Here is an 18,629-nt window from a genome sequence, read left to right on the forward strand (position 1 = left end):
ACTGTAAAATGTACATGCAAAGCTAACAGGAGGGACAGTTCTAAAAATTTGCTTTAGCAATTGCAAAGTTCTTAATAAATTATTATAATTAAAGAAAAATATCACCAAGTAAAAATGTTTTCCAGCCTTTTCTCCTGTGCTGAGTCACTGCTCAGTCACCAGTACAGAAGTTCAGCTCAGGGCAGCCTCCCAGATCCAGTGCTCTGGAGAGGGACCTCTGATAACTTCAGTGCACAGACCCTGCATATTTATAGGAAACACCGTCTCACAGCGACCACACTGCCACTGTTCTGCTCATCAATCAAACATCTAACTTGAGTCAGTACCGGCTGGGCAAGACAAGATGAAGGGCGTGGACACAGAGCAACACACAATGGACCTTAGACAAGAAAGTGAAATCCAGAAACCCCACGGAGTAATCTTTTCTCACTGAGATTAAGAACATTCCAGTCCCAGGTGGAGAGTGGTGAGTGGCTACCGAGCATTCATCAAGCCAAGCAGGCGAGGTCAGCTCGGATTACTCCTGGGTAGTTGAGGGATTTCCGTGGCGTGACTCATCTCCAGGATCGCATAACAGACAGAGGCCCAATGGGGCGAGGATGAGTCGGAAGGGCCCTGCGCTTCACGCCAGCTCAGGACATCCAGGTTCTGAGCCAAGCGGAGAGTGCTGCTGCCCTGATGGACTCATTGCAGAGGAGGGACCCAAGGAGTGAGCCGCAGAGTACAATGATTCTTGCCCTAACTAGGCAACCGCCACACGCCATTACTCCATTACTCGGTGGAAGGCTCTTTGTGAGACCTCAAGGCAGGCGGCCGAGAGGCCACGAGATGGCAGCAGAGGACATAGACCGGCCACAAAACCTGAACCATTTGCAAAAGCAGAGCGTTTCATTTGGGAAATATTAGTTGCCTATGATCATGTGCTCAGGGCCAGAATACATGTCTGAAGTTTTTAAAAATGAGGATAAAATTCATCAACATGGAGAATTTTCCACTCTTTACAGAATTCAGCTGCATATGATGCCATATGAATTGGATGTTTTTTCACTGCTTAAAGTTAGGTGTATGGGTGAAGGCCTTTAAAAACTGACATCAGCAGGAGCTTTAACGGTCACTTCGTCACGTGGCAGCAATTTACCATATTTTGCAGTGTCTAATGCGCTCCCTTGCATGGTGCACACCTACGTTTTCATCCCCAACTTTCAGGGAAAAAAATCTTTGTTTTTTAAAATGTATTTATATTTAGAAAAAAAACTGACCATGTTCCAAGATATTATTTTGTACATGGATATCGTTATTGCTTTCTAGAGTTACACTTTTAACACATAAGCATAAATAAAAGAATTAAAAACATTTATATAGATATGGAATTAGTACTACCCATGTATAATGCACATCCTTATTTTTTCCTCAAAAATTTGGGCAAAGATTGTGTACTGTACACAGCAAAATAAGGTAAGTAAAATATGAGTGACTTTCACAGAAGCTGCCAAACTGATGAAAGGGTAGGTACTTTGCTGGGAAGCATTGTAGCAAAGAAGAATGCTTTCATGGAGCAGCCAGGGACTCTGGCACCAGGCAGTGTGGAGGAGGAATAATGAGGATCACAGGACAAGCCTCAGGCAGTCTTCACTTACAGGTGGCAGGATAATGCACAGGAAAGGGACATGAGTAGTATTGGGACTTATATAATGCCCTTTTTGTTATATATCTGCCCTTCCCCCAGTTGTTACTACCAAAAACATCTCTAAAAATTGTCATATAACCCCTGGGGCAGGGTGGGGATGGGGATGGTAGAGATACTATTTGAGAACCAGTGTCATAGAGGGATTTGATGTTAAAAAGTTTTAAGAACATGTTAAACATCTCCAAGACTTGAATTTCAGAAGAGGCCTCAAAGGCCTACCAAAACCATAGTGCACATCTAAAATCTCAATTCTTTTTTTTTAAATCCTCACATGAGGATATTTTTTGTATTGCTTTTAGAGAAACATCAATGCAGGAGAGAAGCATTGATGGGTTGCCTCCTGTATATGCCCATACAGGGGATTGGGGATTGAGGATTGAGCCTGTAGCAATCTAGGTATGTGCTCATACCTAGGAATTGAACCCTCAACCCTTATAGGAAGATGCTCCAACCAACTGAGCCACACCAGCCAGGGAAAACCTCAATTCTGTAATGTAAGAAACATCCAAACTTGTTAAGAATGTTTGTGAGTTTATTTGAGCAAAACTAATGAAAACTGCCAGGAAGCAAAATCTCAACAGATTAAGAAAATGCCCTGGAAAATGGCAGTTCTACCACTTAATTTATATATTAAAGGGGAAGATGAAGGGGGTTACATGAAATTCATTGGGAAAATGGGAGAAAGAAAAGGGGGGAAGGTATTTCTGGGATTGCATAAAAAATAAAACTAAGAGACACTTCTTTTACATAGGTGGATCTAGGATAGTTATTATTAACAATTAGCATGATAATAACAGTGAGGTAATTCATTGTCTCTGCTCTGCTTCATGAGGTGGTTGTGCTTTGGGGGGGGGGGGGGTTTGATATTCCAAAGGAATGTTATCAGGTATGTTGCTGTAAATGCAAACAAAACAACAACAACAAAAAACCAATGACAGGCTCAGGTTAGGTAAAGATTTAGCTTTTTTAGGAAAAAATACTGGTCTAGGATGTGACTACCTGCCACGAACTGCTTTTAGTTAGAAAGTTTTAATTTCAGATCATCCTACGTGGTTACTTTAGGTCTCTGAGTTTTTAAGGCCACCATGTAGGCCTCCCCTGAGCTTATCAAGTTCAGTAAGTGGTTCCTTTTTCTGCACAATTCCTACCATGTTTGTATAATGGAGAGACTATAATTGAAGAACTATAGACTGAATCTGGTCAATTTTTAAATAATTGGTTATTAACATTTTAAAATCAGAAGATTTCACCCTGGCTGGTGTAGCTCAGTTGGCTAGGCATTGTCCCATGAAGTGAGATGTTGCCAGTTTGACCCCTGGTCAGGGCACATGCCTGGGTTGTGGGTATGGTCCCTGGTTGGGGCACATAGGAGAAGGAACTGATAGATGTTTCTCACATCGATGTTTCTCTCCCTTTCTTTCTCCCTCCCTTCCCTTCTCTCTAAAAATAAATAAATAATAAAATCAGAAGATTTCCTATTTAAAAGTCAGAATTTCTGACTTTAAATGGACAATTGGAACTATGGCAATACCAGGCCCAGAGTCCCAAACAGCATATGTTTGGATGGAGTTGAGTAGGGGTAAGATCATTAAACAGAATGTGTGCTTTTCCAGTTTGCAACGGTTCCCATCACTCCCTATCATCTAATACCCTATCTGTTTCACTCATGCACACTACTCCTCATCTCTATAGGCAATTTATTTTTGACCTCTGAAGTGTTTTATAGTTTCAAGTTATTTTCTATATATGGTTTTATTTTAGCCTTGATACTCCAGTAAGGTTGAGAAGTTAAATCCTAGGATTCTTATCTTGATGCAAGCAAAATATAGTTCAGAGGTTTGACTTGCCCAAACTTACACAACAAAACCAGAATCTAAATGTACTAATCAGTTCTGTCCATTTTGGGGAGGACTCTATTGAGAACTTCATTTAGTGGTTCATGGAACAAAGGAAGCAGGTATGGAAATAACTGCTAGAATAGATGAGTTCCAACTGTTAAGCTGTTCAAGAATCAGTGCATATGATCAATTCTTTCAATGAGTATTTCAGCTTCCCTTCTCTTTACAGAAGTATGAAAAGATTGCTCTTCTAGATGTCTTGAGTTCGAATGTGGCTATATGACTTACTTTGGCCAATAAAGTGTGAGTGGAAGTGTTATTTGTCCCTTTGAGACAAAAGCACATAAGAACTCATGAACAATTCTTCATGCTTGGAGAAGGGGAAACTCTAAGCTTCATGGTGACATGGCAGAATCTCAAAATGGAGCTCTATCTGCTTGGGTAACTGAGTAACTTGAAATGAGCAGAAGCTCCTGCCAGACTGCTCTAAACATGTAGTGTGAAAGAGAAACCTTTGTGATTTTAAGCCGTTGCAATTTTGGCACTGTTATCCCAGCATAGCCTAGCCCAACTTGACTAATATAGCAATTCATTTGGCCAGTCATTGAACTTCTCCAAGAACTAGAATGCAATTCCTACACTTCTGATCAATTCACTAAAAGCTGTAGTTCTTATCTGGAAGACAGTGGGACTGAACTGCTGATATTTGACCCCCGCTTACTCACCTACCACCACCTTCTGACTTGGGAAAAAAATTATTTTGTGTATCTTCACACATGAGCTCTCCATTAGTCTGGCAGTTAGATTGGGAGGAGAGGGAGGCCCAGATCTTGTTTTCTCCATTCCAAAGCCTAATCCCAGAACTATCCCCACCCACTAGTATTCACATAACCTTGTCATAGGGTGACTATTACCACTCCCAAGGTGTCACAATCAGAAAGGAGTTGCCGCTGGCACCACTGCAATGTTAGGGCAAGGCAGCCAGGCTGCGCTCTTTCCTCGCTGGTGTCTGGGCTTGGCTAAGTCCGGAGAAGCAGCAATCTCTAAGGGAAAGAAGCCTTCTCAAGTGGAAACAAAAATGAGTGTGATGCGCACACCCATCCTGGGCACTATGTGAATTTGGGGTGAGTTTTTTTAGTACTCCAGCTCTGGTCAATTTCTAGTTTCTCTAGCGGCTAATAAGCTGCTCTGCTTAGTACTACTGGGCCTCTCAGTTTTCCTGGGCTTTTCTCAAGCCCACATGTGCTTGTCATCTTTGCACACTTGCAAAGGTCATAAACGGTGGGGGGTTGAGCGCAACCAGAGCTTCAGCAACCGGACCGCTGGCGGGATCAAAGGTCGGCTGGGCCACGGAGAGGCTGAGCCTGCGCAGTCCTGCTCCCGCCTTGGCGAGAAGGGGTGGCGGCAGCGCGGGCTCGTTACACCGCGTGCTCGCAAAGGCGGGAAAGTCGTAGGTTGGATTGCCGCGTCCCTCGTTCTTTCTGCCCCGTCCACCCGTCTACCCAGCGAGCCGGTCCTCCTCAGGCGCCCAGGCCTCAGGGGAAGAGGGCGTGAAGGGCCCAGGGTTCTGACTCATCATCTCCAACCCCTTTCTCGCGCGCGCTCCAAGTCTCAGGACTTTGGACCTGGGCACTGTGGGAGGGGGCGCGGCGACAGCATCTGGGGAGCCCCCGCTTTGCCGAGGGCCATCCCCCAACCCCTACCGGTTTCCGAAGCTGCCAGAGAGAGGAGTGTGGCCCCAACATTCAGCTCTCAGTCGCTGTGGTTGGGGTAGCGGCGACCCCTTTCAGAATAACCCGCCCAGGTCCTCCCTGAACGCGGGGCCAGTGGTCGCGTCCGAGGAAACTGGGCTAGGCCCGGACTTTCAACGCCTCGTGTCACTCAGCAGATGCACAGCGCCCTCACCGCAAAGAAAAGGTTCTTTATTTCCCAGCAGGCCACGGGGGTAGCGGGGCATCCCGGGACTTGTAGTCTCCGCTGGAGTAAGAAAGGAACCGGGTCTAGGGGAGAAAGTGAAACACCCATGGATTGATTTCAGAGAGTGGGCGTGCCCGGGAACTCGGGCTTGGAGTGGATGGGATGATAAAAGGTGGAAAGAAGAGAAATAGTGAGATGAGGAAGACACGAATCCGTGTGGGGAGGAGGTGGGTAAGAATGGAAGGGAGGAAGCTAAAAGTTGGCTTAAGGATGCCCTGCAAGGGGGCAGCTTTTCAGGGCGGTGAGGTGACAGAAGAATCTGGTCTAGGTGTTAGCTTCCCCTAGAAGAGAAATTGTTCAGGTCTGAGTGGAAATTGAAGGCATTTCACCCGAATTCAAGTAGATTTAAAGGGACTCCATCTAACTTCTGAATTTGGTGGGTGGGGTGCCAGAGGGTCTGGAGAACTTTCCCACACGGTAGAAGAGCAGCACCGGTCTGCTGCTCTTATCAGCTCATTCAGTTGTTCGGTTTGCTGTGCTAGCCACCGTGGAACCATTCTCCAAATCAGTAACTTCCTCCAACTCAGAGGGACCCTGAAAACCAGAAAGAGGTGTGAGGCGTGAGAAAGGAGGAATTCCTTCTCCTCTCTGATATTTTCTTGTGTTCGCATAGCCCTTCCAATATTGAGGAGGCTTCCTAAGGGTCTCCCACATTCTAGCTCCAGCCATTTAGATAACCCAGTTCCCTCTTACCCACCACTAGGGGAGGAACGTCCAAAGTCAGAAAACAATCAGCTTGAGTTTAGGACCCTTTGCTTTCCATTCTTAAGTGCCATTAGCCAGAATAGCCATTGAAAAAAATGAGTTCCTAGGTAAGCTGCTCCATACTTTCCTCCTTGCCCTCAGTACCTCCTGCAGTTCCTGGTAGTGCAGACTCTGTCTCCTGCAGCATCCTGGCTTCCTCTGGGTCAACAGGAATAGGGAATGTGCTGAGACCAGCACTTCTCCTAGGGTGAAGGCCTCGGCACTGAGCTCCAGCACCAGCAATCCGTCCAGCTGCAGTTAGACAGGGCTGAGGATGCTACAGGGAACCCAGCACCTGTTTGCCCGTCCTTATCCCTCTCCATCTCCTCTTGCCTCCTCATCTGCCCACCTTCTCCTTTACTCACCTGGACCTTGGAGGAAGCAGTTACAGCAGGCCCCAAGGCTGTCTTCATTACCTCAACCACCACCACGATGAGGCCAAAGATCAGATTGAAGGTGTTCAATATCATCATGGCCCGCACCTGCCAGTGAGCCAGTTTAGCCCTGCCTAGGTTAGGGGACTCACTGCAACCCCAAGCCCAACCTGCACCTACCCCAAAACAAAACTCAACTCTTATTCTTCTACCTCCTAAGCGGGCCATCAGCCCTCCAAGGTTGTTTCTGCTTTCTGTCCTCAGTCTTTTAGGACAGTCAGAGGCAGAGAGCTGACTGGATTAGCTTAGAGGACCACTTTCTGGGTTGAGGTGTGTGTGCTTTGGGTGGGAGAATAGTATTGAATTCTCTTTCCTGCTCACCTTCCAAAGACGAGGTGCTCTGCGCAGCTCAAGGGTAACAGTCCCAGTGAAGAAACCCTGAATGTTGAGAAAGGCAAGTGTTAAGCTCTGGCTCCATTAGTGAAGGGCCCCCAGGATCTTCCTTCCAACCTCTGGTGTGGTGGGTCTTACCAATGCTCCGGGTCCAAGGGGCAGTGCTGTGGCCATGTGACAAGCAGAGCTCAGACAGGCAAGTGAGACAGCAACAGGCACCACAGCTACTGCTAGCCATAGTTGGCTCATCTGGAGGCCGAATGCAGGGTGGTTGAAGGGGAACTGTCAGGGATCCCCTTCCCTCCTCCCAACGCCCTCCTGTCCAGAGACAAACAATTAGCAGGAATGCCTGGTGGCAGAAAGTAGTCAACCAAAGGCAGTGAAGGAAGGGATATCATTTAATTTGTTCTACCTCATGCCATAGTTTAGTTACTTACCTATGTGTTTTTCTTACATGATGGAAGCTACTTGTAGATTAAGGGTTTTGCGTTATTTATTCTATACCTCCTCCACCCTCCTCCCTCTCAGAGTCTAGCAGTTTCAAACACATGGTAGGTGTCCACAAAACATGTATGGAATTGAATTAGGGTACAAGTGGATATGCTGAAGCTTGGGATGGGGCATCCTGGACTCACCGCCAGCACCAAGAGGTGCCCACTCTGCCTGTGCCTTGTCCAGTGCTGTAGCTTTTCCAGACGAGAGCTGGGTGTCTCCTGCTCTTGCTGACTGGCTCTGTCTTCCATGGCTCCCTTGATTACTGAGGCTCAGTGCTTTCCTGGGAATAGTGCATTACAGCACCTATCAGGAGACAGGTCAAGCAGGAACCTCTATTTCAGCTACCCCTCTGCATGCTTCTAATATCCAGAGAATTGAGGCCCAGGGCCCTCACCTACTTACTCTGAAGCAGCTACTCCAAAAGGATGGGACCTAGTTGGGCCTGGAGCCCCTGGCAGGACTGGTAGCTCAGAGCAGACAACAAACTTGTCCTGGCGGACACAGGCTATCAGAGCTGGGGTGTGGTGGGGCAAAGGTCCCTATGAGAGCCTAAGGATCCAGGGAGTTGGCCGTAGGTAGTAGATACCAGCCTCTGTTCACTCCACAAGATACCCAGCTCTGCCTAGCTCTGTTCTTGTTTCCCCCATCTCTGTCCATTGTGGGTTCCTCGTCTTATCACTCACCCATGAACACATCTACCCTGGGCCCCAATCCTCCCCATGCCCCTGCCATTTTCATCTAATCTTTTCCCTTTTTTTGGCTTCCTCCTCAAGTTATTTGCTGTTCCCTAGGGAAATCCGACATTACTGTCTGGATTGTCCCCATGTCATTACCACTTGCAGCTTTGTCCCAAGACCAAGCAAGGTTTAATTCCCCTGGTTTCCTGTGTGTCACTTTCTGAATGGTTTCTTTTCTCTCCTTCCTTTCTTGAAGGATTTACTGTGGATGGGACACTGACAAAGTGGATGGGGTACCCTATTTATAGTGGGGATTTTCTTTGACTCAGTGATAACCTGAAGCTAGGCATGTATAGAAGATAGCTCCCAAATGAGCAGTCTTGGGAAAGAAGCTATTGCAACAATTAATATTTTTGAGAGATACAAGTTGCATTGAAGCCAGGCTGACCTGGACTAAAATCTCAGCTCCTCCTCTTTCCTTGCTGTGTGACCTTGAATACATTATTCAACATATTTGAACCACTGTTTGTTCAAACTGAGTGATAAAACGTAGGCTAATAATATGACTGTGAATGGTTGTTGACTCATGGTGAGTGCTTAGTAACCGTTAGTGGTGTTGATGAGGTCATACTGTTGTGCCTGATGCCCATATACTAAAGGGCTTATTCAGAAGCTAAGCTGGGGACATTTATTTCTATAGTGAGAAGCAGAACCAACTCAGCCCAAGTATGTACTTTAGAAATAAAAAATCAGGAAGGTCCATCCTGATGCAGAGTCTGAGGTCTGGAGGCAACCAGACCTCTATATTTGATATCTTCCTGGGTTACCTTGTGCAAATTGCTTAATCTCTCTGTTTCCTTACCTGTAAAGGGAAGTCAATACCACAGGTTTGCCTTGAGTATTAAAAGAGAAAATGCATATGAACCAGCTCAGCCCAACATGTGGCACATAAGTATTCAATAAATGTTAGTGGCTATTATCATTATTATTACTGATGATGAAAGAAGACTGAGCAGAAGATCCCTGGGAGTTACTGCCAGGCCATACACTGGGAGGAAAGTGGCTTTCTTTGTCAGCCACTTCTGCCATGCTAAGTGCTGGGCGGACACTCACTGGAGCATTGTGTCGGTTCTTCTCTCCTAGGGAGTGGAAATCACAAAGGGGTGAGAACTGTTGAGCATCTTCTCCCTCCTCCACCCCCACATCTATTAACTTTATTTGGTGGCCATGGCCTGACAGAATGTGAAATGTTGGGCTTGCACTGAGGATCCCTGAGCTGGCAGGCCAGAAGAAACTCTTGAGCCTCTTGTTCCTTTCCTGTAAATGCAGACTACTTGTATCTCAGAGTGTTACTGTAAGGATTATATACTATTGAATATGTGAACTGGCACTCAATAAATATTGACTAAATCTGAGTATACTACTTACACATTCGTAGCCCCTGTGTAGATTATAATTTCCTCAGAGGATACTACCCCCACATCTCACTTTTCATCCCCCCAAAGCGCTGAGCATAGTGCCTGGTACTTAGTAAGCACTCAGTAAATATTTGTTGTATTGAAGAGCCATTAAAGTGACTTAAGGAATGGAAAATAGAATTCGAGAGGAAGGCGTAGGAATTGTTTATCAAGAACAGAAAGGACTAAGGAGTAACTTTAATAATGTTTCTTATACGGCAGACATTATCTCTATAATCGCCCCTCCTCCTCCCCAAAAAGAGAGACAGAAATTGTAGGGAGAGGCTTTGAGATAAAACCCCAGGAAGAACTTCCCGAGTCTGTGCATGTTGGGGCAGAAAAAGCGGCAGAGCCAACTCCTTCCCTGGTATGTCCGGGTTTAGGGTGGGAGGGGCAGCGCAGCTTGGAGGCTGGGGGAAGGACGAGATGACCTTTCAAAATCTCTTCCAGTCTTCTGTAGGAATCGTCTGTGCGCCCCATCCCCCTCCCTCCGATAGCGCCCCCCGTCTCCAAACTGCCCGCACCCCGCCCCTGGCGGCCGCTTCTCCCGGCTCCCGGGGTCCCCAGCTCCCAGTCCCCGGAGCCAGAGCCCCGCTCCCGCGCGGCTCCCAGTGCCGCCGCGCCGCCCCCCGCATGCTAATGGCCGGGCCACCTCCCGCCGCACACAATGCGGGCCAGGGCCGGGGGCGGGGGACCGGGGAGGGGGCGGGGGCCGGGCCGGGGGCGGGGGGGCCGGGGCCCGGCGCATCTCCCCCGGCCCCACGTAACGCTGACGCCCGCGCCGCCGGCCCGCCGCCCGCCGCCGCCGCCGCCGCCCGCTCCGCCGCTGCCCGCCCGGGGCTCGTGAGTAGCCGCTGCCCCCACTCCCGGCCCCCCCTCCGCCACCCGGCCCCCGCCCCCGGCCCCCTCCCCCCTCCCGGAGGGGGGGCCCACTCCGCGCGCCGGGCTCGGAGCAGGTGCAGGGGGCGGGGGCGGGGGAGGGGCGCCGGCTCGGCCCCAAGCAAACTTCGCCCAGAGCTCCTGGGGGGGCGGGGTGGGGGCTGCGGCCTCAGAATCCTGGAGAGCTAGGGGGGCCTCGCGGGAGGGGCCAGGTAGGGGAGCCGGGAAAAGGGACACCAAAGGGGAAAGGCCAGCGGGGGGGGGGGCGCGGGGGACGAAGACGGGCGTCTTTGTAGGGGCCCGAAGGCAGGTCGCGAGGGCCCTGGGGGTGCAGGGTGGCAGAACCGGGAGCTAGAGTGGATGACCACCCCCCGGCCCAGGTAGGGCTGATGGAGGAGGGGGAAGGGACCCAAACTCTCTGGGAGCCTGGGTGGGGGAGGGGAGAGGATGGGGGGTGCTTCCCTCTCTGCGTCCCAAACAAAGTGTCACAAAGAGCTCGGCCGGCGGCAGCAGCAGAGGCGGCTGCAACTCAGCTTTTGTTCTCCCGGCCTGGGTAGCTGAGCTCTGGCCTTCCAATCTCCCAACCCTGTCCCCCATCATCCTTCTGGCCTATCTTCTTGGGGAGGGGTCTGGGGTGCTGCTGGAAGAACCTCTTGTGCACGATCACAGGTCCTGCTCTACTTGCCAATCTACTTGTGGGAGGTGGATTTTCCCAGAGGCTCTCCTGCCCACCCTCCACCCCCTAATCCAGGCAGGACTGAGGCCCATATGGGTGCTAAGACTCTGACCTTTCTAGGGTCAGTTCCAGTTAAGGGGACTTAGGGCTGGCTATATGCCCCCTTCCCCAAATCCAGAACTTTCAGAAGAGGGGTCAAGTTGGGACATGTCTCTGGAATAAGATTAACCATGGTGGGGTGGCAGTAGGTGAGCAGGTGTACCTTCCTCTTGCCTGCTGGAGTCCATGACTGAGATTCCATGTCACCAGCTCAGGGCAGTGAGGATGGAGGGACAGAGGCCTTACCAGAAACTCAATGTAAAAGGTGGGCAAGCTGTGGCCTGGTCAATTTGGAGGAGCTGCCTGAGCAGTGAGGTTCAGAGGACCATGGAGAGGAGACCATTAAAATGAACTGCTGTCATGTCTGCTTGTTAAAGGGTGGTTTTGACTGTAGACCACCTAAGGAAGCTCCTTTTCCTTTTAACGCCATCTAGTGCAGTGTTATCCATAATTGCTAGAGGATTTGTGGAGGTGTAGGATCCTCAACAGAGGGAAAAGCATCATTAGAAATGATCAGTGACAGATGCCTAATCACAAGATAACTTAGAAGTGCTGAACCCTTGCCCCTTCCAGTTTGATCCTAAAAACCATTGAACCACAAGCTTTGAGTGGCAATTTTCATGGTACTCTGGTCAGCAGACATTTCTATGTACCTGTCCTTGTTGTTTCTAAGAGTCTTCTCACTAAGCCTTCCATTCTTTCCTATCCAGTACCTGTTGGTGGTCCACACCCCCTTCCCCACCAGCTCTCCTAGCACAAACAAGTACTTGGCCTGTTGCTTTGGAAAGACTTCTGATCCCTATCGCTGGCCTTGCATCCCTATAGAATCCAAATAAGGGCAAGATACCCCTAACTCCCAGTGGGTGAGGAAAGTAGGTCAGTGCTACTGTCTGGCCAACTCTCGTGGATGGCATTTAGGGTCTGACTATAGGAAACTATAGAATTATTAACTCTGTTGATAATTGCCAATAGGCAACACATGCATGACCTGAGTTCTAAGACAGTTCACAGAATCTTGGGCCCTGTCAGTGCTTTCTCCTTTTGAGGAAAACTCATAGGATCAGATGCCTAAGACCTGGTTTGATGTGGAGGTAATTCAGAAGATCTTGATTGCACCTAGAGGGTCTCTACGTGGGTTTTATTGATTTGAAGTCACCTTTTGGGGAAAGTTTCCCTGCTTAGGAATACAGCTCAGTTTGGGTCTTTTTTGGTATATCACTGTATTTTTATCCTTGGAACTGCCATGTGCAAAGCAGATTTTGGGGTGAGGGGGGCGGAGGAAGATTTGCCTTATTCCTACTTTACTTGCCTTGGATATGAGGTCAACTTCCCCTGAAGTATTTTGCTTACTGTCCTACAGGCAGTTTCAGGGGCCCTAGAATCTTCTTAGAATCAGAGTATGTGCCTGTAGGTTAGTCAGCTATGACCATGCAGTATTCCCAGCCTCCCCCCCTCCTCCCCCACCATCTGCTTCCTCTGAATATACCAGATTGGCTGTACACCAGGATGTTCCGGGAATCCCCAGGAGAGCAACAGAATGTGATGGACCCAAATATGATGCCTCACTCACTCATTCCAGGATGTACAAACTGTAACTGTCAGGACACTCCTTATAGCTAATTAAAATTCTTCTAGTTACATCTATTTTCTGTTACATCTATCTATTTTCAGTGTCATCCAAAAGGCAAAAATAATCCCTCTGGTACCACTGTTCCACCCCCACCCCCCTTGGCTCCAGAAAGGAATTAAAAAAAAAAATCCTCTCACTTTTCTCAGTGCCTTAACTGTGGTGCTAAAATGTCAAATGCGGCCCCTCTAGCACTTAGTACCTTTATCTATGGTATTGAGGTGGCCACAGTGGCTCCTCTGGTAGCCCACTGCACTCTCCATGGTACTGAAGGGATGACCATTTGTTTTAACTTCTATCTGGGGTCCATGAGAGTCCTGTGACTAGGAACTACAAAGCTTTTGAGCTGGAAGGGACCATCCATATAAATTAGTCCAACCCCCTTATTTTACAGATGAATAAGCTGGGATATTAAGTGATTTATTGAAGGTTGCAGGGCTATTAATGGTCAGATTGGGCCCACAATAGCCTTGTACCCCCCAGTCCTATTCTACCCCTAGAGTAGTGGTATCTTTCTTGATACCACTACTCTACCCCTTTCTTGAGCCTGGCTAGGCTCTAGATCTCAGAAAAGGGATTTGGAGAATCCAGAAGAGGAGGGTGGATGCCCTAATTTGGATCTACAGAAATACAAATGTTAAAAGTGTGGTGGAGGTTATTTAGTGACCCTTGTACAAGGACACTTTCTTAATTAACCTCCTGTTAATAAAATTTCCATAACCCAGATTCCACACATGACAGGTACCTGCCCGTTCCTGGAGTTTTAGCACATCCACTAAATACCAAACATTAAAGAAGCCTTGGATTTCCAGAGCCTCTTTTCTTTGCTGATAAGCAGGGCTGACTTCTGGCCCAAGTCTCATCCACTAAAGATCCTTAAGCAAAGTAATGCTTGAGTCCTTTTCTTTCTCAGTATCCCATATTATGCCTATTGTATGGAAGTTCTTTGTAGTTCAAATATTTTTCTATGTCAGGACAAAATATAAATACACACACACACACACACACACACACACACATATTCATTCCACATTTGTCTAGCCTTGACCAGATAAAATTCTATATGTAAGCAGGAAGGTATACTGACCAACTTCTAGTCATCCTCCCAGGCCTATTTCCAATGAATCTTAATTCTGAGATTGCTTTTAAGTCCTAATGCTAACCTCTGCAGCTTAGAATCAGGAGTGCAGCACCCCCCCTTCCTTTCAGTGCTCTTCTTCTTCCTCAGAACTGGAGCTCTGCACATCCCAGGCCCAGGGAATTTTAGCCTGGAGAATTTTAACCCTTTCCTGCTCAGAGCATGTACTGAGCTCCTATCTGTGCAGATGGCCCAGCCCCGCCCCCCGTCCCTCACTCCAGCCTCTTGAGCTCAGAGCCAGTGTAATCCTCCTCTTGTGTGAGGGAGCCTCTCCCCTGCAGAGAGGAGGAAAGCCTGCTTCGGAACAGCCCTGGACAAAGGGGCTGAGATGCCCCATCAAACTGCAGGCTCTAAGGTTTGAAACACGGGGATGAATCCTATCTGGTATTTGGTTTTTAACCCCTTCCCCAGGCCAGCAGCGCCCCTTAACTTCCACTCCTCCCCCAACTCTCTCTTCATTCCCTCTCCCTGTGGCTCTCTCCCCCTTTGTGCCCCTCCCCCTCTGTCTGTCTCCAGACTGCTGCTGCTGGGAGGTGTTTCTCTCCCATGCATGAATGAGTCTCTGTAATGAATGGAAATGAATGGATCAGGAATCCAGGCGGAGGGAGGGAGAATGAGGGGGGAAGACAGAAAGACAGGGTAAAAGCAAAAGGAAGGACTGTGGAGCAAAGGAAGGATGTTTGGCTGGCTGGTCAGTTAGGTGTCTGAGAGCAGTGGTCCCACCTCATTTGCTTATCAAGCTGCACAGCCCAATCTAAATGACAGAGGGCTGTCATGTGATGGTCTTCCCCCAACATCAGGGGTGGTGATAGTGGTAGTTCTGGACCAGAAATTTAAAATGTATTTGCGGGGCGAAATCTGTGTTCTCATGGAGTCTTGGGGGTTGGCAAATCAAGGAGTATAAGTTTTGAAGATAGTAGCCCTCTCCTGCCTCAGGATACAAGGAGGAAGAAGGGATAGGTTTCAGGAGTCCAGGGTGCTAAGAGTCTTGATTTTGGGGTGACTCTTTCCATTGCTGAACATCAGGACTTATCTTTTCTTTCACATCTATCTCTCTTGCTTTAGCTCTTCAGCACCTGTTGCCTTCACTAGCAACTTTTCCTCCTCCTCTTCCCTGCACTCCCCAGAACCAAAGAATGTGAAGGGGGTCCATGGAGGTGAGTGAAACTTGACTTGAACCTGCAAATACCTGCAATTATGCTCCCTCCCCTCCCTCCCTTTCTCTCCTTCTGACCTGCCATTGTGATGTTATCTCCGTGACCCCATCAACTCAGTTCCCAGGCATCCTCCATCTTCCCCAAGATGAATGGGAAGGGTACCCGGTGTACCTGGTTCAGGCCCCAGCACACCTTCCCTTGGGCTCTTCCAGTTCCCCATGCCCTTATTACCCCACACAACTCTCCTTTTTCCACCCTTTGCTCCATATACATCTTTCTCCACAGGGCTCACGTCCCCGCGCCCTGGGCGGTCCTTTAACGCCTTCACCGCCGGCCTTTGAGGGCGAACTGGATCTGCAGCGCTACTCCAACGGGCCAGGCCTTAGCACAGGGTCTCCAGGAATGGGAGCGGTGGGCTGGTCTGAGAGTCGCGCTGGCGAACGGCGCTTTCCCTGCCCTGTATGCGGGAAGCGCTTCCGCTTCAATTCCATCCTGGCTTTGCACCTGCGGGCGCACCCAGGCGCCCAGGCCTTCCAGTGCCCACACTGCGGCCACCGTGCTGCGCAGCGGGCTCTGTTGCGCTCGCACCTGCGCACGCACCAGCCCGAACGCCCGCGCAGCCCCGCCGCACGCCTGTTGCTAGAATTGGAGGAGCGTGCGCTACTGCGTGAGGCCCGGTTAGGGAGATCCCGGAGCTCAGGGGGCCTGCAGGCCACCCCTGCCACTGAGGGCCTGGCGCCGCCCCAGGCTCCCTCGTCATCCTCCTTCCGTTGCCCCTTCTGCAAGGGCAAGTTTCGCACCGCAGCGGAGCTTGAACGCCACATGCACATCCTGCACAGGCCTTGGAAATGCGGCCTATGTAGTTTCGGCTCCAGCCAGGAGGAGGAGCTGCTGCATCACAACCTGACGGCCCACGGAGCTCCTGATCGCCCTCTGGCGGCCACCTCGGCAGTCCCCCAGCCTCAGCCTCCACCCAAACCTGAACCCAGATCGGTCCCCCAACCGGAGCCAGATCCAGAGCCTGAGCCCGAACGTGAGGCAACCCCCGCCCCTGCTCCTGCCACTCCTGAGGAGCCCCCTGCGCCTCCAGAGTTCCGTTGTCAAGTGTGTGGTCAGAGCTTCACGCAGTCCTGGTTTCTCAAGGGCCACATGCGCAAGCACAAGGCCTCCTTCGATCATGCGTGTCCCGTGTGTGGCCGTTGCTTCAAGGAGCCCTGGTTCCTTAAGAACCACATGAAGGTGCATGCCAGCAAGCTGGGCCCAATGCGTGCCCCGGGGCCCGGATCTGGGTCTGCCCGGGCTCCCCAGCCTCCAGACCTGGGCCTGCTGGCCTATGAGCCACTGGGCCCCACGCTCCTCTTGGCCCCAGCGCCCACCCCGGCTGAGCGCCGTGAGCCTGCAAGCCTGCTGGGCTACCTGAGCCTGCGAGCTGGTGAACCCCGGCCCAATGGTGAGGGCGCTGAGCCTGGGGCTGGCCGCAGCTTCGGAGGCTTCCGCCCCTTGCCCTCTGCTCTTCCGGCCCGGGCTCGCCGGCACCGTGCCGAAGAGCCCGAGGAAGAAGAGGAGGTTGTGGAGTCTGAGGAGGATACTTGGGCCCGAAACCGGGCGCTGGGCCCTCTGGCTTCACTGCACCCGCGCCCAGGGGAGGGGACGGGCCATTCTGCACCTGCTTCGGCGGCCCAGGCAAGGTCCACCGCCTCACAGGGTATGTAAGGGGTCTCCTGTTTCTGAGGTTGCTCACTCTGATGCCACCACAATGCTCTTGTCCCCTCCTTTTAAAAAGGGTCTCCTAGGGCACCAGCTCAACTCACATCAAAGCCAACCCATTTCTCCAAGCATGCTGTTTCCTTCTGTACCCTGAGGGGAGGTGGGGTAGGTGTGTGGGTGCATGGCTCTGCAGGGTTGGGACAATGGGCCCCCCTAATTTCCCTTAACGTGTGTATTGCAGAAGAGAATGGGCTGTTAGTTGGAGGGACCCGGTCTGAAGGGAGCCGGGGGGCCACTGGCAAGGATTGTCCCTTCTGCGGAAAATCTTTTCGCTCAGCGCATCACCTCAAAGTGCACCTGCGAGTACACACAGGTGAGGGAGTAGCTTCCAGGGTAGGGAGGGTACTGGAGGGCAGAAAGAGGTGAGGGGGCTGCAGATGACTCTTGGCAGCCTTCAGACTGGCCAAGATGAGGGTTTTGGGAAACCCTCCTTTAATACATGCGAGCGGTGGGAAAGGCGGTTTTTCTTCTAGTCTAAAGGAGGTCAATATGTTGAGCGAAATGAGGGTGAGGGTGGGCAGTGCTCCTGACTCGAATCCGATAGCACTTTCCTCTCCTCAGGCGAACGCCCCTACAAGTGTCCGCACTGCGACTATGCTGGCACCCAATCAGGCTCGCTTAAGTATCACCTGCAGCGCCACCACCGGGAGCAGAGGAGCGGGGCTGGCCCCGGACCACCACCGGAGCCGCCCCCTTCCCAGCGGAGTTTGCCCCAGGCATCTGGAGCCAAGGCGGCTCAGCAGCCTGCGACTTGGGCGGAGGGCACCTCGAGCCCTCGGCCTTCCAGCGGCTCCGCGCCGGGATCTCGTAGGAAACCCGCCAGTCCTGGGAGGACCCTGCGCAATGGGCGAGGCGGTGAGGCCGAACCCCTGGACCTGTCCCTGCGGGCGGGGCCGGGAGGTGAGGCCGGGCCGGGGGGTGCCCTCCACCGTTGCCTCTTTTGCCCCTTTGCCACTGGAGCTCCCGAGCTCATGGCCTTGCACCTGCAAGTGCACCACAGTCGCCGGGCTCGGGGCCGCCGGCCGCCCCAGGCTGACGCGTCCCTGCCCTACCTCCGAGCACCGACAGGAGAGACCCCTCCAAGTCCTCCTCTGCAGGAAGGGGAGGAGGGCCCCAGGCTGTCGAGATCCGGAGAGGTGGGGCTGGGAGGGCAAGAAAGGTAGGGAACCCTCTTAGGGGCCATTAGTTTAGTGAGCTTACTCCGCCAGAGCGGGGGAGCCCTAGAGGTAGTTGGGTAGAACATCCAGCAGGGGGCAGCGTGGGACCCATATCCCAGCTCCAGGTGGACCAGAGAAAAGTAAAGGGTGTTGAGGGCATAGGGGGGTGGGCCGGGCAGTACCCACTCAGCCTAGGGGAGTCACAGTGCCTTAGAAGTGGCAGGGGTGAGGATCAAAGAACGGGGTCCCAGGGCTGGCAGAGAGAGTTGTGCCCTTTCGAGGAGATGCTCTGCCAGTCCTTGCTGGTCCATAGGCATGAGAGTTTATTTTTGTACAATGGGTGGGGGTGGGGGGCACTGTACCCTTCTAAGCCCCTTTAGGGGCCCTGTAGACGTCGCTATTTTTGGTACGATTCCTGTCATCCCTGTCGCAGAGTTGTGTCCCCAATAAACAGGTGTCTTGAGGCACAGGACACTGAGTCTGTCTG

General features: G+C 51.0%; 2 protein-coding genes across 8 annotated transcripts; one reads left to right on the forward strand and one right to left on the reverse strand.

The window, feature by feature from the left end:
• The first annotated feature begins 4,483 nt into the window (after positions 1-4,483).
• Positions 4,484-18,616, forward strand: ZNF219 (zinc finger protein 219). Of its 3 annotated transcripts, none has more exons than XM_045823862.1 (5): positions 4,484-4,649; positions 15,127-15,218; positions 15,504-16,923; positions 17,167-17,298; positions 17,547-18,616. In XM_045823862.1, exons 2-5 carry the CDS (start codon positions 15,213-15,215, stop codon positions 18,146-18,148), a joined length of 2,160 nt encoding a protein of 719 aa, XP_045679818.1. In that variant the 5' UTR covers positions 4,484-4,649; positions 15,127-15,212; the 3' UTR covers positions 18,149-18,616. The 3 variants fall into 3 exon arrangements, with proteins under 3 accessions (XP_045679818.1, XP_045679820.1, XP_045679819.1); XM_045823864.1 differs by lacking the exon at positions 4,484-4,649 and adding an exon at positions 9,966-10,009; XM_045823863.1 differs by lacking the exon at positions 4,484-4,649 and adding an exon at positions 10,394-10,485.
• Positions 5,410-8,171, reverse strand: TMEM253 (transmembrane protein 253). Of its 5 annotated transcripts, none has more exons than XM_045823883.1 (7): positions 7,911-8,171; positions 7,649-7,811; positions 7,152-7,262; positions 7,002-7,058; positions 6,612-6,617; positions 6,352-6,498; positions 5,410-6,036 (listed from the first exon to the last, which is right to left on the reverse strand). In XM_045823883.1, exons 2-7 carry the CDS (start codon positions 7,754-7,756, stop codon positions 5,956-5,958), a joined length of 510 nt encoding a protein of 169 aa, XP_045679839.1. In that variant the 5' UTR covers positions 7,757-7,811; positions 7,911-8,171; the 3' UTR covers positions 5,410-5,955. The 5 variants fall into 5 exon arrangements, with proteins under 5 accessions (XP_045679839.1, XP_045679835.1, XP_045679836.1 ...); XM_045823879.1 differs by having other exon boundaries at positions 6,612-6,728; positions 7,649-7,788; positions 7,907-8,171; XM_045823880.1 differs by having other exon boundaries at positions 6,612-6,728; positions 7,649-7,788; positions 7,903-8,171.
• Positions 18,617-18,629: the final 13 nt, after the last annotated feature.

The sequence above is a fragment of the Phyllostomus hastatus genome, unplaced genomic scaffold (genome assembly GCF_019186645.2).
Source record: "Phyllostomus hastatus isolate PE091 unplaced genomic scaffold, TTU_PhHast_1.1 phas_scaffold_501, whole genome shotgun sequence".
NCBI lineage: Eukaryota > Metazoa > Chordata > Mammalia > Chiroptera > Phyllostomidae > Phyllostomus > Phyllostomus hastatus.